The 22,422-nt window shown below is 42.7% G+C and overlaps 1 protein-coding gene across 1 annotated transcript in view; it reads left to right on the top strand.

Annotated features, from left to right (window-relative positions):
- Positions 1–22,422, top strand: part of TENM3 (teneurin transmembrane protein 3) — a 323,623-nt gene that overhangs the window by 190,256 nt on the left and 110,945 nt on the right. The window contains exon 6 of the mRNA XM_009891787.1: positions 11,151–11,416. Coding sequence (XP_009890089.1) covers positions 11,151–11,416 — 266 coding nt within the window. The remainder of the gene's footprint in view (positions 1–11,150; positions 11,417–22,422) is intronic.

Raw genomic sequence — 22,422 nt, 5'->3', positions numbered from 1 at the left:
GATTCACTATCACCGAATGACCGTATTTATATTTCTTATAGATAAAACTTCCTAGCATTTTCTTTTTCTATAGAATCTCCTCATTTTCTGAAAACTCCATGTTTTTGCAGGGCTGGGGTTTTGAAAACTTCCTGTTCTATTTAAGTAAGAATTCTTTGCAAAGGAGGTTGGCTGGAGATTTTTGTCATCTGTTGGGGAAAAATTTCAGGAGAGCGGAATTTAAAAGAGGTCAGGTTGTTATAAGGGCATAGTGAATTAAATTCAAGAGTGGAAGAAGCCAGGAGTGCAGAGTGGAGAGGAGAAAACTGGAAATGACTGGGCCTAAAAGGAGTAGGACTGGGTGTGCAAATGGGTAGATGGAGTAATCCAGAAGGAGGAACTGAGAGTGGTTGGTTAGGTAAGGTAGGACTTAGATAAAATGCTAGAGAATTAGAAAGACTGAATATCTAGGATGAAAACCAAGATTATTCCTTGTCCTTTACTCCTTGTGATTATTTGTGAAATCCCTTTGAATAGCATGCACCTCATCACCTATCGGACTGACTCAAGATGATGAGAAACCTTGGCTGCGGGCATACGCTCCACTAGTGACAGAAGCCAGAAGTAATCAAAGCAAAGGTTTTGTATCTGTGATGGCCTATGCTGATAAGAAGCCTTTCAGTGTAATCTCTGAAGTTCTTCAAACTTGCTTAAAAAAATCACAAGTTAAACCAAAAAACACATTAGTAAAAAAATGTCATCAACACCATAAAATGAAGCACACAAAATTTACAAGGTTAAAAGCTAACCTCTTTCTAGGGTTGCATGGCTGCCGTCGAGCCTGCCATCGCAATACGTGCAGCCTGAGTTGAACCAGAAAAGAATTTTAACAGATTCTGGAGATTCTGTCACATTCAAACAAGTGAGAAGACAATCCCAAACATCATGGCAAAGCAAAGAGCTGGATGACTGTGTAGTGCCAGCGTCCAGAATCTCTGATAATGTCGGTTGCACTAAGAAAAGTCCAGCTCCAAAAAGGCATCTGTGGAAATAAGTGCCATTAAAGAGAAAGTGTCACCCTCTTCTGGGCACAAGGTGTAACCCTCTGTCTTGGTGAATCCCTGAATGGTGGTCTCTCGAGTCTACACGTCTTGGCACGACGCGTATGAGAGAGTATGCAAGTGTAGTATACAAGCTTCCACCAAGGAACAAGAAGGACTGGAGAACAGGAATGCCGGCTGCATCACATGGACGTGCACAGTTGCCAGGTTGGTGGTGATGGCTGTAACTCTGAGGTTATGACAGTGCTGTCCCTGCAGTGACATAAATCTGGCTGTTTGAGTGACTGCTGGTAGCGTAGTAGTGGCAGCACAGAGTTCATCACGGGTTATCACAGACTCCGAATTGCAAGAGAACCACAGCTGTGGACATCAATAAGTGAGCTAAGGTTCACAGATCCATTATGATGGGAACTTCAGCCTGCTTGCAGCTTGAGGCAGAATCAGATCCTATCAGTCACAGGCAGAATAGCGCTTCACTTCTTCAACTTCCCTCTGGTTTTATCTCCTTTTAAAATGTCCAGTAGCTCAGTCAGGTCTTTCAGCTGCAGACAAAATTTCAAACTTTGTTCCAACTTCTGAATTAATCTTTGGGTAAATAATGCAGCTCTGAGTCTCTCTTAAACCACATTGGCTTTTTGAAATTGTCTCCGTGGGCCTTTTAAGACATGTAGAGCAATTGTTCTCTTTCAGCCTTATGAAGACAGCAAGGGTAGTAAAAGGTATTGGAGGAGTACTTGTGCCCTACCTTTCTTCTTTCATTTTTTCCCTGCAAAGCTTAACTTACTCAATATTCAAGACAGCAACTGGCCAAGATTAGAATACTTCATCTCAGAGACAAGTTTTTCTCTTTCTTTCTCTTGGTAGGGATATGATTCCAGAAGAGCAGAGAACAAGATAAAGAATTGTAATACAAATTCTTACTGCTCACATGAGCATTTCCAGTCCTCGCTGCAAAATTCGGACACTTTCCTCCACTCTCTTCCTTTGGAGGGAGGAGAGCTGGAATAGCATGAATACTGTCAGTATCAGAAAGCGCACGAAGGGGCTGTCAGGTTCGCTCTAACTCCTGCCTCCTTCAGAAGTATCACCAACAATATCCAGAGCCGAGTCACTTACTGTAACCTAGATGGAAGTCTGTGTAAGTACTAGCCCTCTGAGAGACCCAGGAGAAGCCTGTAAGGAGAACAGAGCCACTTGATAGTTTTTTCAGCAATACATAAGTCTAGTTTCACTCTTCTCTGGAAGGTGGGTAATGGGACAATCCTGCAATGAAGAGTATGAGTAACTAAAATCGGGGCAGGCTTCCTTGCTTGCCCTCCCAGCTCCATGAATCATTCTTTGCATCCAGCTCTCCTGCTCACTTCTGCAAAGTGTGGCTTAGAGTTGTTTGTTTCCCTTGCTCATCTTCACAGGGTGCAGCACAGCAGAGAGGAGCACCAAAGAGCAGGTTTGGCAGAGCCAGCTGACGATGCTGGTTCTTTTGATCCTACACATGCATATACGTATCACAGAAGTGAACTCCTCCGGGGGAGAGAGCTAGCAGCCCAAATCTGAATTTGGAGGAGCAAATAAAACAATGTTTACAGGTGCCCTCTGCATGCTGTAGCACTGTATTCTTTCTTACACCACCAAGAAGGTAGATGCATTGCAGAGGAAGAGATTTACTCTTGCGCACCTAAAGAGAAGTAGTTTGGGGGGTTTGTCAGTATCCAGTCCTTCAAGTCACCACGTCCTGGTGGCTTTCACAGCAGATGGAGATATTGTCGTGTCTGAATTGCTGTTTGAAGCTTCAGCTGCAGGTTGCCGTGCCTGACTTCTCCGGTCTTTCTCCAGCAGCAACCAGCAGTGGAGGGGTAACCTGCCAGGGGCCAGATGGGAAAGAACACAAAGCCGTAAGGAAGGCACTTGCAGCCCAAATAGTATTTTTTTTTTTTCTTTCTTGGCTTTCAGTCTTCAATTTGTAAAGAAAGCGGGTCCTTGGTGTAAACCCACCCAAATTCAAGCATTACCATATGTAAAGTGTTTTTCTGAAACATTTGTATAAGCTGTCAGAAGAGGCTTATCTCCAGTTCCCACAGATGTTTCCTCTGTTTTTGCATATGGATAATAGCTCTCTTCTTTTTCTTTCTTTCCCCCAAACTTTGATCATCATTTGATCTGATGTGATCTTGGAGCTTTTTCCCGGGATTATGGTAGTATTAATACTGGCTCTGAGGAAGCGGAAATTCACTTTTACCTCTTCCTAAGCAATTTTTTTGATTGCGATTCTGCACAGAAAATAAACAGAGACAAATTCGCAGCATAATGTAGTTTCTGGGCTGGCTTGGATTTATGTTAAATGCAGCCATATGGTTCTGTGGAAGTCAGGCATAAGCCTGTGCTAAGGGCAAACACCACCAGCTACAAGGTTTCATCTCAGAAGAATGTTAACAGAGGATGAAGACAGGCATAAAGTGCTCACGGAGAAACAAAAATCCAATTCCTTTTGGAGCCTACTGGGAAAGCTGATCTCATGCATCAGTGAACCAGAGTTCATATGAGACCTAGCCAGTAATTTCTGTTATCTTTTACATCTTCCCTATAATGTCAGTCGGCAGAGATTAATCTTCTCTTTCCATCTGCTTCCTCAACCCAGTGCAAAGAATCAGATTTATTGATGTGATCTATCCATTAGTGAACCAGGCGGAGCTCTCTCGTGTCAAGTGGCAGGTGAGGGTCATGGTCTTACTCAGAGAGCCCAGTTCAATCCAGCATGAATAGGGTCTCTCAGCAGAGAGAGAGTGCACCAGTCGGTAGGTGCAGTGCAATGATTGATTGCCATCTCGGACCACTGTTTTTTCCACAGTTAATGGTTTTCTTCTGATTCTGACAGTTAATGTATCTGGTAGGTTTTTTGTAAACAAACAGAAAGCATGATAACTCATTCCCAGGAGGGAAAAATTCAGCTGGTTTGCATTAAGGAAAGTCAGGGAGAGATAAATACAAAAAAGTAAATGAGAGAAGTTGGAGCAAATTAAATAGCTGCAGCTGGATATATCCATCATCTCTTGAAGGTACTTTCTTAAGATCAATTGATTTCTTTGTATGGAAATGGCAAATAAAATGCTAGGTCTTCACACAGGGATAGGCACACACTATGTGTCAGTAATGACAGATTTGAGGTAGAGAATGAGAGCTCCCAAACCTCCCAAGTCTTTTCTGTCTGACTTTCCTGTGCCCCTTTGGACCATCAGAGAAACAAGAAGATAAAGCTGCAGCTGCCCTTATGTCTTGCTTGCTTACATTAGCCTCATGGTGCTGCCAAACTGTTGTAGAAGGTGCCATTACACTTTTGAAAAGCAGAATTACTGATGGCTGCTGTCTCCAGATAGGTGCATTTTTGCACAAAATCTGGAATTTCACTTTTAGTTCAGGTGAGCAATCGTCACAGCAGTCTTCATTACAAACCAGAATCATTACGGTTTTAATTCCCAGAAATTCAATAATACCATTATATCAAACATCAAAACCAAGTCATTGGGAGTAGTGTCGAATTTCGACCAGAGAAGTCATGTCTCCTCAAGTGTTGTCCTGAGAGGTAAATATGTCACCAAAACATAAATTCATTAAAATGTACTTTTCTCTCAACCTGCATTCACTCAAAGTGGATTTGATAGAAGGTTTTTCCAGCTCCTGAGGCTTAGGTGACTACAATTGATGTGTTCCTAATTCTAGATGTCCAAGGTATAGATATTACCGCTTTGTGCCTTGGAGTGAATCCAGGGTAACAGATTGAGGACCTTAGCAGAATGGATAAGAACATTTACCTGGGCTTGCTTACAAATGTATATTCATACAATAATGTCCACTGATTCAACACTCCTTAGAGGCAAGCAGATAATTTTTAATAGAGTTAGATACTGGCAGATTTGAATTGGTTTTGGGGGGAAGATTAACCTATGTTCCACAATGTAAAAATCAGTGCGCGCATTTCATAAAGTACTTAAGCTGTGATTATAGAAGGCATGATGGTATTGCTTTGGCTGGAAGAGTCAAGTAAAGTACAATCATCTTTTGAGCCAACAGTGGTCCCCTGTACTGATAATTGCTAATATATCCAGGGTTTCTCTCAAATTGCAAGGCGAGCAAATGAGTCAAAGATAACAGATTAGTGGACTTCTTACTTACATGAATGAAATTTTTAGATGCTGGTGGTTATACTTAAATATTTGGAGGTCTTTTGGTACCTAAGAGTAAAAGAAAGAAATGCAAAAAATGTTAGGGGTAGTGTTCCTTTCCCCTGCCACCTCTCCTCAAGTCACTTTCTATTCTGTTGTCTTCCAAATGTCAGTTTTGTTCTATTCTGCACTGAAACAACAGGTATCTGAAAACAGCTTTCTTCAACTCCATGGTTGCCTTTGCCTGACCCATAAAGAGCCTCCATTTTGCTTTTTTGCTTTAGGCAAATACTTTTTAATGCTTTTGTGTTTTGCCCTAAAAATAAAGTGAATTAAACAGTAATATTATAAAAATTTTGTCTGTCGGTACTGCGAGGCAAACAGGACATACTCATTATACAAGAACAAGGGAACAATCAGTTGAATTTAAATAGAAATTGATAGAAGAAAATACATTTTGACACGATACGTGTTTAGCCTACAGAAGAAAATGCCACAAGACATCAGGGAGAGCGTGAGTTTTGGACTGTTTAGAGAAAGAGCGAGCTGTTAGTGAACAAGAAGTCTGGAAGGCGTTCATCCCCTCCCCTTGCACTGGCCGCTTTCAGACAGGGTGTTGTTCCTGGTGGTCTGCCCTTCTGCCGTAATTCCTGTTTCGGCTTATTTGGCTGCAGTGACACGCAGATTTTGCACACGTAACTCTTCTCTAGCAAATAAGATTATCCTTCTTCTCCACAATTTTTGGAATGGACTAACTTGTTCATTGTACCGCATGTGCTTGCGGGAATCCTACCCCTTACACTGTTTTTTAGGCAGAGACCTCCTTCAAAAGCCCAGGTCAAAGATAACTGCTACCATTGAACGCCTTTTGTAGTGCGGTCTTCTCAGTGTTACAGGTGTTCTGCCTCAGTGGTCTTTCAGTAGCGGTCTGTAATGATCTGAAGAACCTCATATCATTAACACCATCATGGAACTGACCAAACGGACTGCAGGCAGGACAGCAGAGGAGACTGTGCTGCAGGAAACCCAGTGCTGCAACGGCACTACGACGTTTGCTCCTGATCACGGGGGAGTCTCTCTATTCAGAAACGCGACCAAACTAATAGATTTATTCTGCTCCAGATTCTTCAGGTGCTGGTCATATACAAAAATACACAAGATTCAAAGACTTGGAAGTGAGGAATTTAGGTTTCTTAAGCACATATATTCTAAATACGTTTTTATTCTGGATCAATGGTATTGTAGCTCTTAAGGTGAGAAGCGTTTTGTTGTCGTATATGCATAGGGCCTAGCGATACTGACCTTTACTGTGTGACAGCAGTCATCATCTAACTAACAACATTGTACAAAATAACAATAGCTGTCTTTAAATCTCACTGGTGAGGTGATAAAATACGATGTATATTCTGATGTACTTAGAGAAGTACAGTAGAATTTTGCTGGGCCTTAGTCACAATCTTATTTAGTACTAATTTTGAAAAAGTCCCATGTGACTTTTAATACATTGTGACATATTTGCCATCAGGTTCAGCGCTCTATTAGTGTGGTTATGCTGTATGAAATACTTTAAAACAGAACTAAGATGTTGCCAAGAAAGTTGTTAGAAGTGATAAGGTAGGCTGTTTCACATGCCTTCCAAGTAGATGCAAAACATTCCATATATGGTGCCCAAAACCAGAGAAATCATAGCTGCAGGTCACAGTGAATGTTTTGCAAGGTGAAGCAATTTCAACATAAGCTAAAAAAAAAAAAAAAAAAAAAGTCATGTGTCTAATGTAAAAATTATATTAGGAATGTTAAAGTTATGCAATAAGTCCATACAAATTGAGACCAATCTATTTAAGTAATGTGGAATATTCCTTTTTTCTCAGTGGAAGTTTATTTGTATAATATCTATGCTTCTGGCAGTCTGGAGGGTAGGGCCTTCCAGATGTGTTTACGGAATATTGAATTCATTGGTGCATAGTAGCCACTGTCTTCTAAACTGGGGTCAAAAGTTTTTGTCACAGATCCTTTCGTAAAGAAAGTTAGCCTAAGTCACATTTCTGTTGCTGGACACCTGGCTATCTTCCATCAGAAGTATTTGGGCTTACAGTCGGAGCCTTACTGTCCTTGAAGGTGTTGATAATCTATCTTTCTGCCCAACTCACGGTGGGTTTTTATCACTTTTTTTCCCCTCCTGCTTTCCAATTTACTGAGTTTAGTAGAGGGTGCTTCGATTGTCTTTTCTCCAGAGGAAGTGGCAGGACAGAGAAAATCTTACTTGGTGTGAATCCTCCCCTCCCACCCCCCCGATTTTGGGAGGAAGAAAATAGTCTGCGTGTCAGCAGGTGCACACCAGCATTGGTGCTCAGAGAGTAGGGTTACATTAAAAGCGTGATTATTTCATTTCTGTTCATGTGCTTTCGTTTTCTGAGCTGACATCTTTGAGGTTTTTGATGCTGCATTTCTGTCTTCTCTTTTAAGGGCAGAAGCTTAAGTAAAATGTTTGCCATCCGTAAAATAAGGGGACTTCCCAGCTGTCTTTGCATCCAAGGATTAGTTTATGACATAACTTTGCATTTTATTACCAGTCTGTAGTTTAGGTTTGTTAGGTACTGAGTTCTTCCCCCCTAAAATGTTAAGATTATCTGCTGCACTTTTTGATAGAAACATATATTGAATAAGCAGACAGAAAAATATATATTGAATAAATGTAAAAATAGAAAATCATTTGCTTGGAAAAGTGAATTGAATTATTTAATAAAAACAGAGTTAGCTTGTCTTGTAAAATATTAGCATGATTCGCTGGATTTTTGTACTCTAAAGCTTAATAAAATATTTAAAGTGCTGCTTACATGAAGATCTAGCAAGTGCTTGTTAGATGATCAATTTTGAATGAAAGATACACTATTGCAGATGCTATAAGCTCCCTGTGAGATGAAACATAGTGTAATTGCCAGGAAGTCAGTGCTTGGTCGAGTTGTGCAAACGGTTTAGGCTTTAGAAATTAGCTAGTCGGGTTCCATGGTTTGAAAAGACAAGGTGGGTGGATACATAGCTAATTAAAATCATTTGTGGATAGATTATATTTCAAGAGCATAAGAATTCCGGCATTATCTGGAAGCAGCCCGGATTTGTTGTCAGATACCATATCCTTCCGAGCGTCTCTTGGGAACACTGTTTGGCACGGCTCAGCGAGGCAGACAAGATGTGCGAGTCTGATAGCGTTACACTTTAAATACTTATCACTCGGAGTTAATGTAGCAGGAGAGTCTCTGACAACTTTGTTAGTAACTCCGCTCATTAGGAATAGAGAGATCCAAACAAATTTTCTTAACCCAGAGGAAGATGCCAGGCTGGGGTTTCTGTCATTATTTTCCCCTCAGCATTCTCCCGCCAGCCGGTGCGACCGCTCTGGCATTGTATTCGTGGGACTGAAAGGAAAGGAGGAACAGCTTCAAGCGAGGAGCCGTGCTGCGTGCTGCCTGGGACTGCGCACTGCTGAATTCACGGAGAAAAGTTACAATTTTCTTTCATTGCCTTGACGCCTGAGGTGGACTGTCAGAGCTATGACAGCTCACACCACCGCAGATATGCGGCCATCTCCCGAGTTTATCCATGGGATTAACTCCTCAAAGGCTTTGAGGATATGGATTACAGTCTCTAGTAAGATGTGCTGTAGCAAAGCCAGCGTCTCAGCTCTCACCTTCTCGGAGGGAAAAAAAAAGAAAAAAAAAGGAAAAGATCGGAGACTGACTGTTTTGTTGCATTGTTTTGTTAAAGCTTAGAGTATGCGGAGTTCCATTCAAGTGCTCGTATAATGCCAGTTTCCATTTTCAGTCTGTTGAGCCTAACAGCGAGAGCAGGAGGATGTGAAAATTGCAGGTTGGTCAGGCAGCTTCTTATTTTTAACACGGAAGCTGATGTTTAGGAGGCGTATTATTATATCTACTGTATGGCGTTCCTTCAGTCCCTCAAAACAGTACACATTGCACATAGAGAGGGAAACAGCCACTTTCCTGTTTGGCATTTTCTTGAGATCTTGGTAGATATTGTTTGTGGAGTATACCTGGACACAGCATTTACCATATGTAGCCAGAAATGAAAGAGCAGTAAAGGTCAAGTGGATAAGACACCTTATCAGGACTTAATGAACCTACATGCTTCTGTGAGTCTGTAAAATCAAAGTAATGGTGTTGTAAGGTGTAAAACATTTTTTACCTCAGGCTAGTTATTGTGGTGTTTGCTGCATAGAAAATGTCACAACTTTTAATGAAGTGCCTTCTTAGAGAGGATTTAAACCACAAGGTCTTTGTCTTTTGAAATTGTCGGTAATCCTCTGAGCTCAGAAGCCACGAAAAATTGGGATGTGCTGTTGTGCATTGGTAGATCTAGTGGGTATCCTTCTGTTGTTAGTGCCAACAAGTTTAATACTGTTCAAAATGAAGTAACCTATGTAGCGTATTTCATGGGATCATGTTTGTAATGCAGATATTTTCAAGGAGAGGGCTTATGCCAGTGTGTTCCAGTACGTCTGTTAACATCCTGTAGCAAAATCACCTGCAAATAACAAACCTTGTTTATCAACTGCTGATATTTTTCTCAGGCTGCAGTGGGGCAAATTAAGTTCTAGTGTCTCTAGAGCGCATTTCTGAGGAAGCCGCTATACCTGTATAGGTTGGTCCATTACTATGCAGGGATCCAAGCATGGGTCCTGGAGGATGGAGGTCCCATCAGCTGAGAAGGAGTCCACGGTGCCAGGTGGTGTCACTGGAGGGCTTTCCCCTCCGCGGCTAGCTGGTTTGGTGCTGGACCCCCTGGCCCGTCGTGTATAGGTGGCATGCAGTAGGCTAACACAGGGCAGGCATGCCCTCGGCTTCAGGAGGACCTGGGTATCAGCAATTCATGAGTGTCTCTTACCTATTAAAAAATGCAAACACCTCTCTAGTTCTGTTCAGCTGTTCCTGCGCTTGGTAAGTTCAAAATTCTCCACCCTGTGCTTTCTTACCATTTTTAGCTAGAATGTATTCATTTTGCAAAGGCTAATTAGGTAGAGCCAAGCCTTACCCTGCAAAGCTGCCAACCTAAAAAATTGGTGGAAAACCCCCTGGTGCGAAGATCTTTGTTTTGGCTGAGGCTTTGTTGTTCGTAGAGTCTATACGTGCGTCAAGAGAAAAACTCCAGGTAGCGTATGCCATGCTTAGAGGCTCTTCCAAAATAATTATGCTTGCATGAACTAAAATTAAAGGATTCTACTGTAGATAGGCTCAGGGGGTAGTATTTCTTTTAGAAATTTGAATTGAACAAAATTAAGTTTACTGGTAACTCACAGAGTATATCTTAACTTTGGCTTTGCTTTTCATTTCTGTTGCTGGCTGTGGTTCTTTTTGAGCACTTACTAAATATATTTCTTCAGAGTACTTCCCGGGCTGTAACTAGCTGCTGTATCCATAATCAGGTCTTGTTATGGTAGGATTATGTGCGAGGAGATATAAATTAGGGAACTGAGTATTTAGGATGAAAAAAAAAAAAAAATAATCTTTTAACTGACTAATTTTGGCAAAGTTGCCAAAAGTTTGTATCTGAAAGATTGCTGTTTTCTTTGTACTTCACCCAGGAAAGCTGTGATAAGTAGTGTGGGCTATAGTTGGATAACTCATTATTGACTTTTTAATGGAGTTCCCTGTAGTCTGTAGCGGAAGCCAACAAAAATAAACAGCAGCAGAAAGCCTGTCCCTACTTGTCAGATAAACTCTGAGAGACCTCCTCCCTGCCATAACGTATTTTGGGTAGTTCTGTTTCCTGTCTGGATACCAGTGTATTACTAATGTTTGGGGGGGTTTTGGTCTTTTCTTAAAGGGAAATTGTTGCGACAAGTATTGCTTCTGTGACCCTTTGTAGATTGGGTGTTGTTAGCTATTTGAAAAACAGGCAACATTAAACAAAAGAGGTATGACTGCCTCTGCTCCAGCTTTATTTACTTTTATACTTTCCACTGGCATTTCCTATTCAAAACAGGAACAGGGACCACACCGCTGTTCAGTACTGCAACGCCAGGGTACACAATGGCATCCGGCTCTGTTTATTCCCCTCCTACTCGGCCACTACCTAGGAACACTCTATCCAGAAGTGCTTTTAAATTCAAGAAGTCTTCGAAGTACTGTAGCTGGAAATGCACTGCACTCTGTGCTGTAGGGGTCTCAGTGCTGCTGGCAATACTGCTGTCCTACTTTATAGGTGAGTCCCACTTTTTATAATTTTCTCCGTGAATAGTGACGTCTGGTGGATGGTATATGGACCGTGACATGCTAACCTTTATCTAGCAAAGTTTTTGGTAACAGGAAAAACCACAACAATGATTTAATGAAAAGTCCCAATTGTTTAGAGGAAATAGAACATTTGAATATTTTGTAAGCATTCTGCGGCATGATAGTGGGTGAATTAACTTCAAAGAAGTATTTGAACTGCAATTAAGCTATGTGGTGTCTAGTTCTTACAAAAGTATGTGTAAAATACAGACTGTAAAGATTCCGTCATGTGAATATAGCCTGCAGCATATCCATGGAACTCTTTTCCTCTCATTTTGCATGAAATACAACTAACACGGCATTTAGGAATGCTAACTATCACTTGTTTCATCATTACATACACGTATGTTTGTGTGTAGAGCTAGAGCAGGAGTCTAACACAGACTTTTGATTGCAAGATAGGGAAAATAATTGTCCAAAAGGACAACATGCAGAGAAGATGGAGACTTCTTCCTCTCTTGTGTGTTGTTTATTTTTAATTATTCTCTCTCTTCTCTATTTGTTTGTTAAATTCCATTTCCCAATTTTTATTTTGGAGGATTTCCTTTACTTCTCCATCTCTTTAATTATTTAATTTCATAAATGTTTGCTATAAATATTGTACAATTCGAGGTTTAGGCAGTTAATGGGGGCAGTGCTTGTCTGTGAGAAAAATGTTGTTGACTTTAATAAGGAAACAGAGCGGGCTCTTTTTATGCTTGTAACTCCTTCTGTGGCTTTGTCCAGATTACAGATGTTTTCGCCTCTGCATCCACAAATGGTCTTCAAAGACTTTCTTTTAACTGATTTGTTAATTAGGAGTTTAAGTCACCACAGTTCTGGGAATATATGTGTAAGGGTCTGGGGTTTGGTATTGGTTGCACTCAGATTCAGAGTCTTAAGAAGTCAAGGAAAGAAAATAGAGGCGAGTCAATCTCTCCTTCCCTCCCTCTTTTTACAATCAGTATAAATTAATAATAAAACCTAGAAGGCCTTATGATCCTTAAGTCTTCATTGCCTTTGTTGAAACAGGCTTGTTACATTTCAGTCCGAGGCACAGCCTAAGCTCTATAAAGCCTTTGAAGTAGTTCTTACTGCGCTGAAGCTCCTGCGAACAATGCGAGACACTGGGTTGCTGAGGAGCTGGAGAAATTCCTCTCTGCCCCGAAAAAGCAGAGGCCCCTGAGGACCCTCTCCACCTCAGCTGCCAGCCCCAACGAGCAGAAGGCAGGGATACAAATGTGGGGCTGGCCACTGCTGTCCGGCCCCTTTCTGTCACTGGAGTTGTGGTTATTTTGTGTGAATGCGCGCAGGAGTATAAAGGTGGGGTTTAGGCTTAAGCTTTGATACTACATCTTTTTTAAAGTGGGATTGAAATAATCCTATTTATAAAAAGCGTTAATTGTACTCGGTCTCCATAATACTGCCTCGTAAGTCATCAGACACAAACATCTGCTACTCAGTAAATACATGAATACGAAAGATGGAATTCAGTATGAAGTATCACCGTCAAGAACTGGGAAAAACAGCCATACAGATAGTAAAATATTGAAGACCTGATTCGGAGCTGAGCTCTGCACTTTGCTAGCCCCAAAGAGCCAGATTACTTATGAATCTGAGGGGCACAAGTAGATAGCTGTACGGGATTATTCCTCCCACAGGCACATTAAGAAATATAAGCATGTCTAATGCGCCTCTATTCCTGTATTCGGGAAAAAGAGCCAAGCTTTCCAGTGAGTGAGAGCTTTCAGCTCCACACATCATTTATTCAGATACCCTGTAAAAAAACCAAATATAGCTGTACGACATTTCATGGGCGCACGCCAGCTCACAGCCTTGCTGAAATAAACAGTGCACAAGGGCCTTCCTCTGCCCGTAGTCAATAGGGAGCTCTTTGCCTACTGGTGATATTACACATATTTCAGCTAACTCAGCAATCTAAATGTAAAATCCAGCACTCAGGGACGCTCTCTAGAGAACTTTGGGTCCATAAAACCATGAATGGATTACACTCATTCATGTATGTGGTTTTCCCATCTCTACAGATGCAATATCAGAAATACTCTCCGTTTAATAGTCCATCCAAGTATAAATCGGTGGAAATCATTAATGTAAGATGGAAGCGATCCTTCGTCTTGGTTAACCCTTTCGTAGCATAGGTGTGAAAGCGAAATGACTCAGTAGGAAATTGGTCTTAACATAAAAAGATGGGAAGGACTGCGGTATTGTGTGACCTCTAGCATCCCAAGATATGCCTCTAACACAGTGGTCTGGCTTGTCTGCTGCGGTTTACAGCGGCTGAGGTGGCATGTCACGTTTGTAAAACCAGTTTGAGACATGTTTTGAACTTCACAGAGAGACATTGCCACAAGCGTGAAAACGCTACAGCCCTTGCTGCAAAATATGCCGGTACACGTTGATAGGGAACATCATGTGGCTGATGTCCGCTGTGTGACTGTGGCAGCTGCAGACTGAAGAGCTGATAGGACCGCTCTCCCACTGAACGGTGGTGTAACCAGACCCTTCTCAGAAAGGCAGAGATGAACATGTCATGCCCAGGCTTATTGTAGTTGCAGTGGATATGGTGGTGTTGGGTGTGCATGGCTAGGTTTTGGTAGCAGGGGAGCTACAGTGTTCTGTGAGGAGCTGCTAGAATCGCCCCCCATGTCTGATAGAGCCAATGCCAGCCGGACCCACCACTGGCCAAGGCTGAGCCCATCAGCGACAGTGGGAGCACCTCTGAGATAACATAGTTAAGAGGGGAAGAAAAAATTGCTGCACAAGAGCAATTGCAGCTGGAGAGAGGAGTGAGAATATGCGAGAGCAACAACTCTGCAGACCCCAAGGTCAACGAAGAAGGCGGGGGGAGGGGGGAGGTGCTCCAGGCACCAGAGCAGAGATTCCCCTGCAACCCATGGTGAAGACCATGATTGAGGCAGGCTGTCCCCCTGCAGCCCATGGAGGTCCGTGGTGGAGCAGATATCCACCTGCAGCCTGTGGAGGACCCCACACCAGAGCAGGTAGATGCCCGAAGGAGGCTGTGACCCCATGGGAAGCCTGCGCTGGAACAGGCTCCTGGCAGGACCTGTGACCCCATGGAGAGAGGAGCCCACGCTGGTGCAGATTTGCTGGCAGAACTTGTGACCCTGTGGGGGAACCATGCTGGAGCAGTCTGTTCCTGAAGGACTGCACCCTGTGGAAGGGTCACACGCTGGAGCAGTTCATGAAGAAGTACAGCCCGTGGGAAGGACTCACATTGGGGAATTTAATGGAGGACTGTCTCCTGTGGGAGGACCCCACGCTGGAGTGTGAGGAGTCCTCCCCTGAGGAGGAGGGAGCAGCAGAGACAACATGTGATGGACTGACTGACCACAACCCCCATTCCGTGTCCCCCTGCGCTGCTCGAGGGAGGAGGTAGAGAAATGGGGAGTGAAGCTGAGCCCGGAAAGAAGAGAAGGGTGGGGGGAAGGTGGCTTTAAGATTTGGTTTCATTTCTCGTTATCCTATTCTGATTTGATTGGTAATAAGTTAAACTAGTTTCCCCAAGTTGAGCCTGTTTTGCTCATGACAGTAATGGGTGAGTGATCTCCATGTCCTTATCTCAACCCATGAGCCTTTCGTTATCTTTTCTCTCCCCTGTCCAGCTGTGGATGGGAGTGATAGAGCGGTTTTGGTGGGCACCTGGCATCCAGCTACGGTCAACCCACCGCAATGGGGTAGAGAAAGTGACTTCAGATCCCGCTGCCTCTGCTCAGGCAACATAAGGCAGAAAAGACAGTTCGCTAGACTTCGTGTCTGCCTTTGCAGAACTGCTCAGTCAATTACTGCTCCGCCAATTAGCCCAGCCAGAGGAAGGAGCTGCATCAAGAGTCTGTCTCGCACTTCTTCCATCACTCTGACAGGAAAGAATCCTACATTTACAAAGTCTGCAAAGAGGAGGTGAGAGCAGAGGATGTCAGCGTGGGGACAGACCAGAGCAAACGCTGCATTTTAAGGCCACTTAATGCAGTCTTGGGGGTCACAAGGAATTGAAAATGTGATTTCAGTCTAAAGGAAAGAAAGTCTCACGTGCAGCCTCCCTGCATATTCTTGCTTTCCAGCCCTCATGGTCTCTCTTTACCATTTTGCAATGTACAAAATGTTTACATTTACCAATCTTGTCAATGAGACCTGCTAATTTTTAGAGAAAACAGGAGTGAGTGGTGGAAAATATTGGTCCTGTGTTTAGAGTCTTCATCTGTTAAATGGTTGAGAAACAAGGAATTAAGCAACAGAACTGTGCAAGTGCTGAACAAAAGATAGTGCAACAACACATAGAAGAGTGGAATTAAAAAATAGCTCCAGTTTAGAATAAAGGATTCAAAGAAAAGCTCCATGAAAGAATGGGTTAAAAAGATGGGGAATAAAGAATATAAACTGCCTCATTTGGGGATCAAGATTACACTGAAATTTCTTCAAGCTGCTCATTTGCTTAACTGCTATCCGTAATCAGATTTGCAACCAAGGAAGAAAACGACCTATTTTTTTCCAACAAGAACATTTTAGTATCTTTTTCCCTGTTTGGAAGGCTAGGAAGAGCAGTATTAAATCTAAACCACGAAAAAGTAGGAAATAATGAAGTTGCGTTAGCTTGACCTCTTTCTATATACACGTTAATAGTGTTACCCAAAAGTTTTAGAGGGAGTACGTGTGAGAGCCAAAAATAGAGTCCAACTTTACAATGTGCAAGACAAAACAGAACTTTGTCCGTCTCCCCATGGCTTACTGCCTCATTCAGCGTCCATCGTTTGCAGTAAATGAATGAAGGGAAAGTTTTGTAGTTGCAACTCTTAGGTCAAACATGGACATCAAATCAAAGTTTTGTAGGTAACTTCCATCCTTCAGTTCTACCTTTTGGGATCTTCTCTGTCCGCTCTTGGTTCTACTGAGGGGAGGAGTTTGTTGTTCTTGGGAGGGTTTTTTTTCTAACAGAAAAATCCACTGTGCAATTATAGAGAACTACATCAGTGAGGAGGCGTTGTTTGCAATAAGTTGTTGCATAGCACAGACTCTGACTAGCTACATTAACAGATTGATTGGTACTGTACTAATTATAGGGCTGGAGCATCTCACAGAATCACAGAATGGTGAGGGTTGGAAGGGACCTCTGGAGATTATCTAGTCCAACCCCCCCACCAGAGCAGGGTCACCTACAACAGGTTACACAGGACAGCGTCCAGGCGGGTTTTGAATGTCTCCAGAGTGGGAAACTCCACAACCTCTCTGGGCAGCCTGTGCCAGTGCTCCACTACTCTCAAAGTAAAGGAAGTTCCTCCTCATGTTAAGATGGAACTTCCTATGTTCAAGCTTGTGCCCGTTACCCCTCGTCCTATCACTGGGCACCACTGAAAAAAGACTGCTCCCATCCCCCTGGCATCCTCCCGTTAAGGATTTGTAAGCGTTAATAAGATCCCCCCCCAATCTTCTTTTCTCTAGACTAAAGAGACCCAAGTCCCTCAGCCTTTCCTCATCATCTTTGTAGCCCTTTTCTGGACCCTCTCCAGCAGATCTCTGTCTTTCTTGAACTCAGGAGCCCAGAACTAGACGCAGTACTCCAGATGCGGCCTCACCAGGGCAGAGTAGAGGTGGAGGATGACCTCCCTCGACCTGCTGGCCACACTCTTCTTGATGCACCCCAGGATGCCATTCGCCTTCTTGGCCGCCAGGGCACATTGCTGGCTCATGGTCATCCTGTTGTCCACCAGGACTCCCAGGTCCCTCTCCACAGAGCTGCTCTCCAGCAGGTCAGCCCCCAACCTGTACTGCTGCAGGGGGTTATTCCTCCCCAGATGCAGTACCCTACACTTGCCCCTGTTGAACTTAATAAGATTTCTGCCTGCCCAACTCTCCAGCCTGTCCAGGTCACTCTGTACGGCGGCACAGCCTTCTGGCGTGTCAGCCACTCCTCCCAGTTTTGTGTCATCAGCAAACTTGCTGATGGTACACTCTATCCCTTCATCCAGATCATCAATGAATATATTGAACAGGACTGGAATCTCTCCTATGCGGACAGGCTGAAAGAGTTGGGGTTGTTCAGCCTGGAAAAGAGGAGGCTCCAGGGAGACCTTAGAGCCCCTTCCAGTGCCTAAAGGGGCTCCAGGAAAGCTGGGGAGGGACTCTTGATCAGGGAATGCAGCAATAGGACAAGGTATAACACTTTTGAACTGAAAGAGAGTAGATATTAGGAAGAAATGTTTTACGTTGAGGGTGGTGAGCTCCTGGCGCAGGTTGCCCAGAGAGGTTGTTGAGGCCCCATCCCTGGAGGTGTTCAAGTCCAGGTTGGACGGGGCTTGGAGCAACCTGGGCTGGTGGGAGGTGTCCCTGCCCATGGCAGGGGGGGGGGACTCCATGATCTTTAAGGTCCCTTCCAACTCTAACCATTGTATGATTCCATTATGTCTTCTTTAGTGTGGATTCAACAACTGGATGAAATTAATGGGAATTTGGGCAGTTCAGGGCCCCTCTTTCTTCTCCAGGAATTGCTTTGGCAATTGACTCTCCATTGCCAATGGCACTATCTTGACATTGTCTAAGTCAATACAAGCGGTTAGTGCCATTTTCACTGTGCATGGAACCGAAGAGGCGAGCAGTTTTCTGTCATGAATGTTGTCTTATATCTACTACATAGGTTTCAATTAATAAAAAAAAACATTCTTTGAATACACAGTGAGACCTGACCTATTTAGTCAGGCGTCTGCTGTCCCGACTTCTTCTCAGCAATCTGTCATACTTCCAAGTCTGTTGAGCATTTTTATCCTCTGTGTACCTCAGGCTGATGGTTTTGTTAGCCTTAGCTCTGCAGCCAATGGTCAGGACAAGAATATACACCAGCCAGCTATTCTTTGTGATAAAGCAAATATTTAAATATCAGTGATAACAGAAGGACATCTCTTCTGTAGGGGGGGGAGGAAAAAGGAATTTTATTTAATTAAAAAGGCCACAGGACTATTTTTATCACTACTGCTTGCTGTGAATAGTTAAGCAAATCCATTTTGGACGGAGAAGAAAGCTAACATTTAGACTTAACAACTGAAACATCTTCTGGGAAAGCATATATTGTAGTTTATATTTTTTTCTGTGAGAAACAGTGGAAGAACTGCTGTTCTGCAATGACAGAGATGACCATACAGTCATAACACAAATTGCAAATGAAATGTGAATAGAAAAGAGACACCAGACTTGAAAGCTGTGTTTGATAATTACAGATAATTCATATTTTCCACATTTGTATAAAAATAGATACATTGTGCTTATTCTGTGGTTATCATATTGTGCACTCATGCTTTTTGGCCATCTGAAAATGTTGCTGTTTTATCATCATCTCAAGATATTTAAAGCAAGCTGAAAATTTATATGCTAATAGATTTCTAATAATGGGCAGCTGTCTTCAGAGTTGTCTCAAAAATGTATTGAGAATGGTAACAGAGGAACATAAGGTAAGAGGTTTTAAGGTAGAAAGAGAAGGAGGAGGTGGCCAGGTAAAATAGCAAACAAGTTTAATCATTAGAGGAGACTGACACAGAAGGATGCAGGGTGTGAAAATTACAGCTGAGGGTCAATTAACTATCCTGCAGGTGAGTTTTAAATAATCGTTAAAAATTAGAAAATTGCCTGGTTCTGCAGGCTGAGGTTAACTTTCCATGTCTCCAGTGCTGTTTCCGAGCTGTTGTCTGTGGTTCTCCCGTATTACTCAGGATTTAGTGTGACAGCTGCTGGCATTCACATCTATTCCCAGATTGCGGAGGACCAGATGCCTTTCCTGCTAGGCTCAGTGGCAGAAGTCATAGTGGAGCAGAACCACACTCCCCAAAACTAACAGATTTACAAGCGTAACAATTATAGAACTGATTTTTTGTGACTAAAGCAATGACTAAATATACCTGTAATCAAAAGGAATCGATTTTACTTCATCAATAAAGAACAATATAATATTTCTTTTTGATTGCAATGCCAAGTTAACATTATTCTGCTGTTTGTAAAGCTCAATTACTGCCAGGAATGAGGAAAACAACTTAATTAATAATGCCATTTAAATGGAATTTTTATTACAATACCCAGCATAGGTACCGTAATTAACAGGCATGAGGGAGAATATAGTTTAGTTGCCATTAATCACCTTTACTTTCATTATGTGTTTATAGAAACTGTTTTTCTCTTTGACCTGCATTTAATTTTAGGTATTGTAATGCTGTTGTCACTGAGAGGTTCATCAAGAACTTTTGGTTTTCCTCATTATCTCCCCATTTCTGCTTCCCTAGGTTGTGCTGGGTCCTTAGCTCTGACTGAAGCTTCACTGAGGTGTGTGGGTTGGAAATATGTTCCCTGTCTGCAGATATGTGGCAGATTTTTACAATTTGCCAGATTTATGCTCTCACCCCATTTCTCTTTCCATCAAATTAGAGGCATTGAGGTAGACTAATACATTTATATATCTGATTCTTTAAAAAATACCAGAAATATTTTGCCTTTCCTCTCGGTCTGTTGTCATCATTGGAAGAAAGTGCTCTGAGATTTTACAGTTTACCAAATCCACGTATTGCAATGTATTCAAACTACCATCCAAAAATCAACAGCAGGGAAACTTCTATCAACCTTTCTGAGGAAGCATATCGGCTATCTAAGCCTGACTTCTTGGTGAGGTCTGATTGCACCAAGCCCTTAGGAGAACCACGTCAACGTCTTGTGTTCTTCCTCAATATGTGCCTGTATCTGGAGCTGTGAAGGCAGCCGGTGTCTCCAGCACTAGAGAAAGTACATCACTCCCTGCGAAGTCATAGGCAACTTCTCATTTTAACAATCCATGGGGCTTTTCCGGGGGAAGAGTCTGAGTGTCTCTAGTACATTTGGAGGCAGCAGCAGTGTTCCCTGTCATCCTTTCTTTTCCTAAAATAAAGGTTTCTGGTATCAGTTCAGGCTTGGTGGGAACTGGAAGTGGCAGCTTCTCAAAGGACTAAGCTGTGGATTAGATACATAGTGATGTCTTGCTTCTGTCCAGAATGGACGTTTCCAGGTCTCACTCAGCTCCAAATGTCATGGGCAGCCAGAAGCTGGGTGCCTCTGATGGCACTGCCTTCCCCACGTGCGTGGCTGTGCTCTGCACTTGAAAAAAATCTGCTTGCCTCTTGTTTTAGACATCAGTGCCACCACATGTCGCTTTTCTCTGTCAGGAGAGCACGTATGTGGTCTAACTCCAAGGCAGGACCAAAGGGTTTGTAGTCTCCTCAGTTGGGCCTTCAGTGTGCGGTCATACACCTGGTGAATGCAGTACAGCACAATTATAGCCCCTTCCAGTGCCTAAAGGGGCTCCAGGAAAGCTGGGGAGGGACTCTTGATCAGGGAGTGCAGCAACAGGACAAGGTTTATCACTTTTAAAGTGGAAGAGGGGAGATTTAGACTAGATATTAGGAAGAAATTCTTGACTGTGAGGGTGGTGAGGCACTGGCCCAGGTTGCCCAGAGAAGCCGTGATTGCCCCATCCCTGGAGGTGTTCAAGGCCAGGTCGGACGGGGCTTGGAGCAACCTGGGTTGGTGGGAGGTGTCCCAGCACATGGGACACCTAGATGATCTTGAAGATCCCTTCCAACTCTCACTGTTCTAGGATTCTATTATTATTTATCAGGTAGAAACCACCTCCTGAAATTTCTAAAGAGTTTTAGCATCCTGAATGGACCTTAGGAAAGTCCTTGAAGTCTGAAGTACCAATGTCCTGGTTCCATTTCACTATTTCATAATCTTTAAAAACAGAACTATAAAAGCCGGGTAATTTCTATTTGTAGGCTGTGCCTTACTAACACCGGGTCAGGCAACTCCTTTCGGTCATTTCTGACATGTGCTTTTGTCAGCATTCAGGTACACATGTGACTGTCCACAGCGGTTTTATGCTTTAACATGAAGCTCAATGTTACCACTAGAACTTCCATGACTTTCTGCATTGCAGAGATTTTCAGCTGTGTCTAACATGAGATAAATTTATTGCCCTTGCTATCCCATAGCTATGACTAATTTTAGATATCTGTATGAGTTTCATATAATGTTTACAGAATTCCTGATGAGATCATTGTACCCCCTTAGCATGGAAATATTTTGTGAACAATGATGTAATTTCTTGTGTTTACCACATCCTTTCTTTCAAAACTGGAAGACAGAGAGAGGATGAGTAGTCAGAAAATGAAGTTGTTGTGCTTCACCACCTTATTGGGCTGAATTGGGCTCAAAATCTTTTTGACATCTTTCACTGAAATAATACAAAATCTAAACATGTTGAACATCTATGTCTTGAAGCATGAACATTCAAATATTCTTTCTTGTCTCTCTCAAGAATACCATTATGGATAATGCCTTTGGTTGATGTTTTTTAAGCAAAGATCTTGTTACCGTGTTTCAGACTAAGCGCAAAGCATAATATAATATTTACTATTTCAGGAGTGCACGGCGTTAATATTTGATTGGTGTTGTGAACGTCACATGCTATTATTGTTAGTGGCACTGAGAGTAAAATGTTCATTGAGAAAGATAATCCTCACACAGAAGCATGTAGGAACATCTAATTGGCAGTCAGGAGGTTAAAAGAGACTTGACAAGATTTCAAGGGATTAAAAAAGTTAATCCGTCAAGGAGCATACCCACCTCTGCTCCGAAAAAAGGCTTGTATTCTAATTAAGATTTATCACAAGGTTTTTGGCAATAGTCCTGTCACCCCTCCGCTTTTGCCCAGTGGAGCAAATTGAAACTCAGTAATCCTGGCAGTATAACAGGCGTAGGAATAAACTGCAAGATGACATGATGTCATTGTCCCACACCGTGGGCTTCTGCCATCAGACCGTGATGCAATATGATGGCTTTTCAAAATCTGGATGGTGTTTTCAGGAATGCTGAAATCTCTTGCAAGCGTGTTATGCAGAGGTGTGGGCCCTTCTG

This window comes from Charadrius vociferus, unplaced genomic scaffold, assembly GCF_000708025.1.
Source record: "Charadrius vociferus isolate BGI_N301 unplaced genomic scaffold, ASM70802v2 scaffold478, whole genome shotgun sequence".
NCBI lineage: Eukaryota > Metazoa > Chordata > Aves > Charadriiformes > Charadriidae > Charadrius > Charadrius vociferus.
This window is presented reverse-complemented; position numbering and strand designations above follow the sequence as displayed.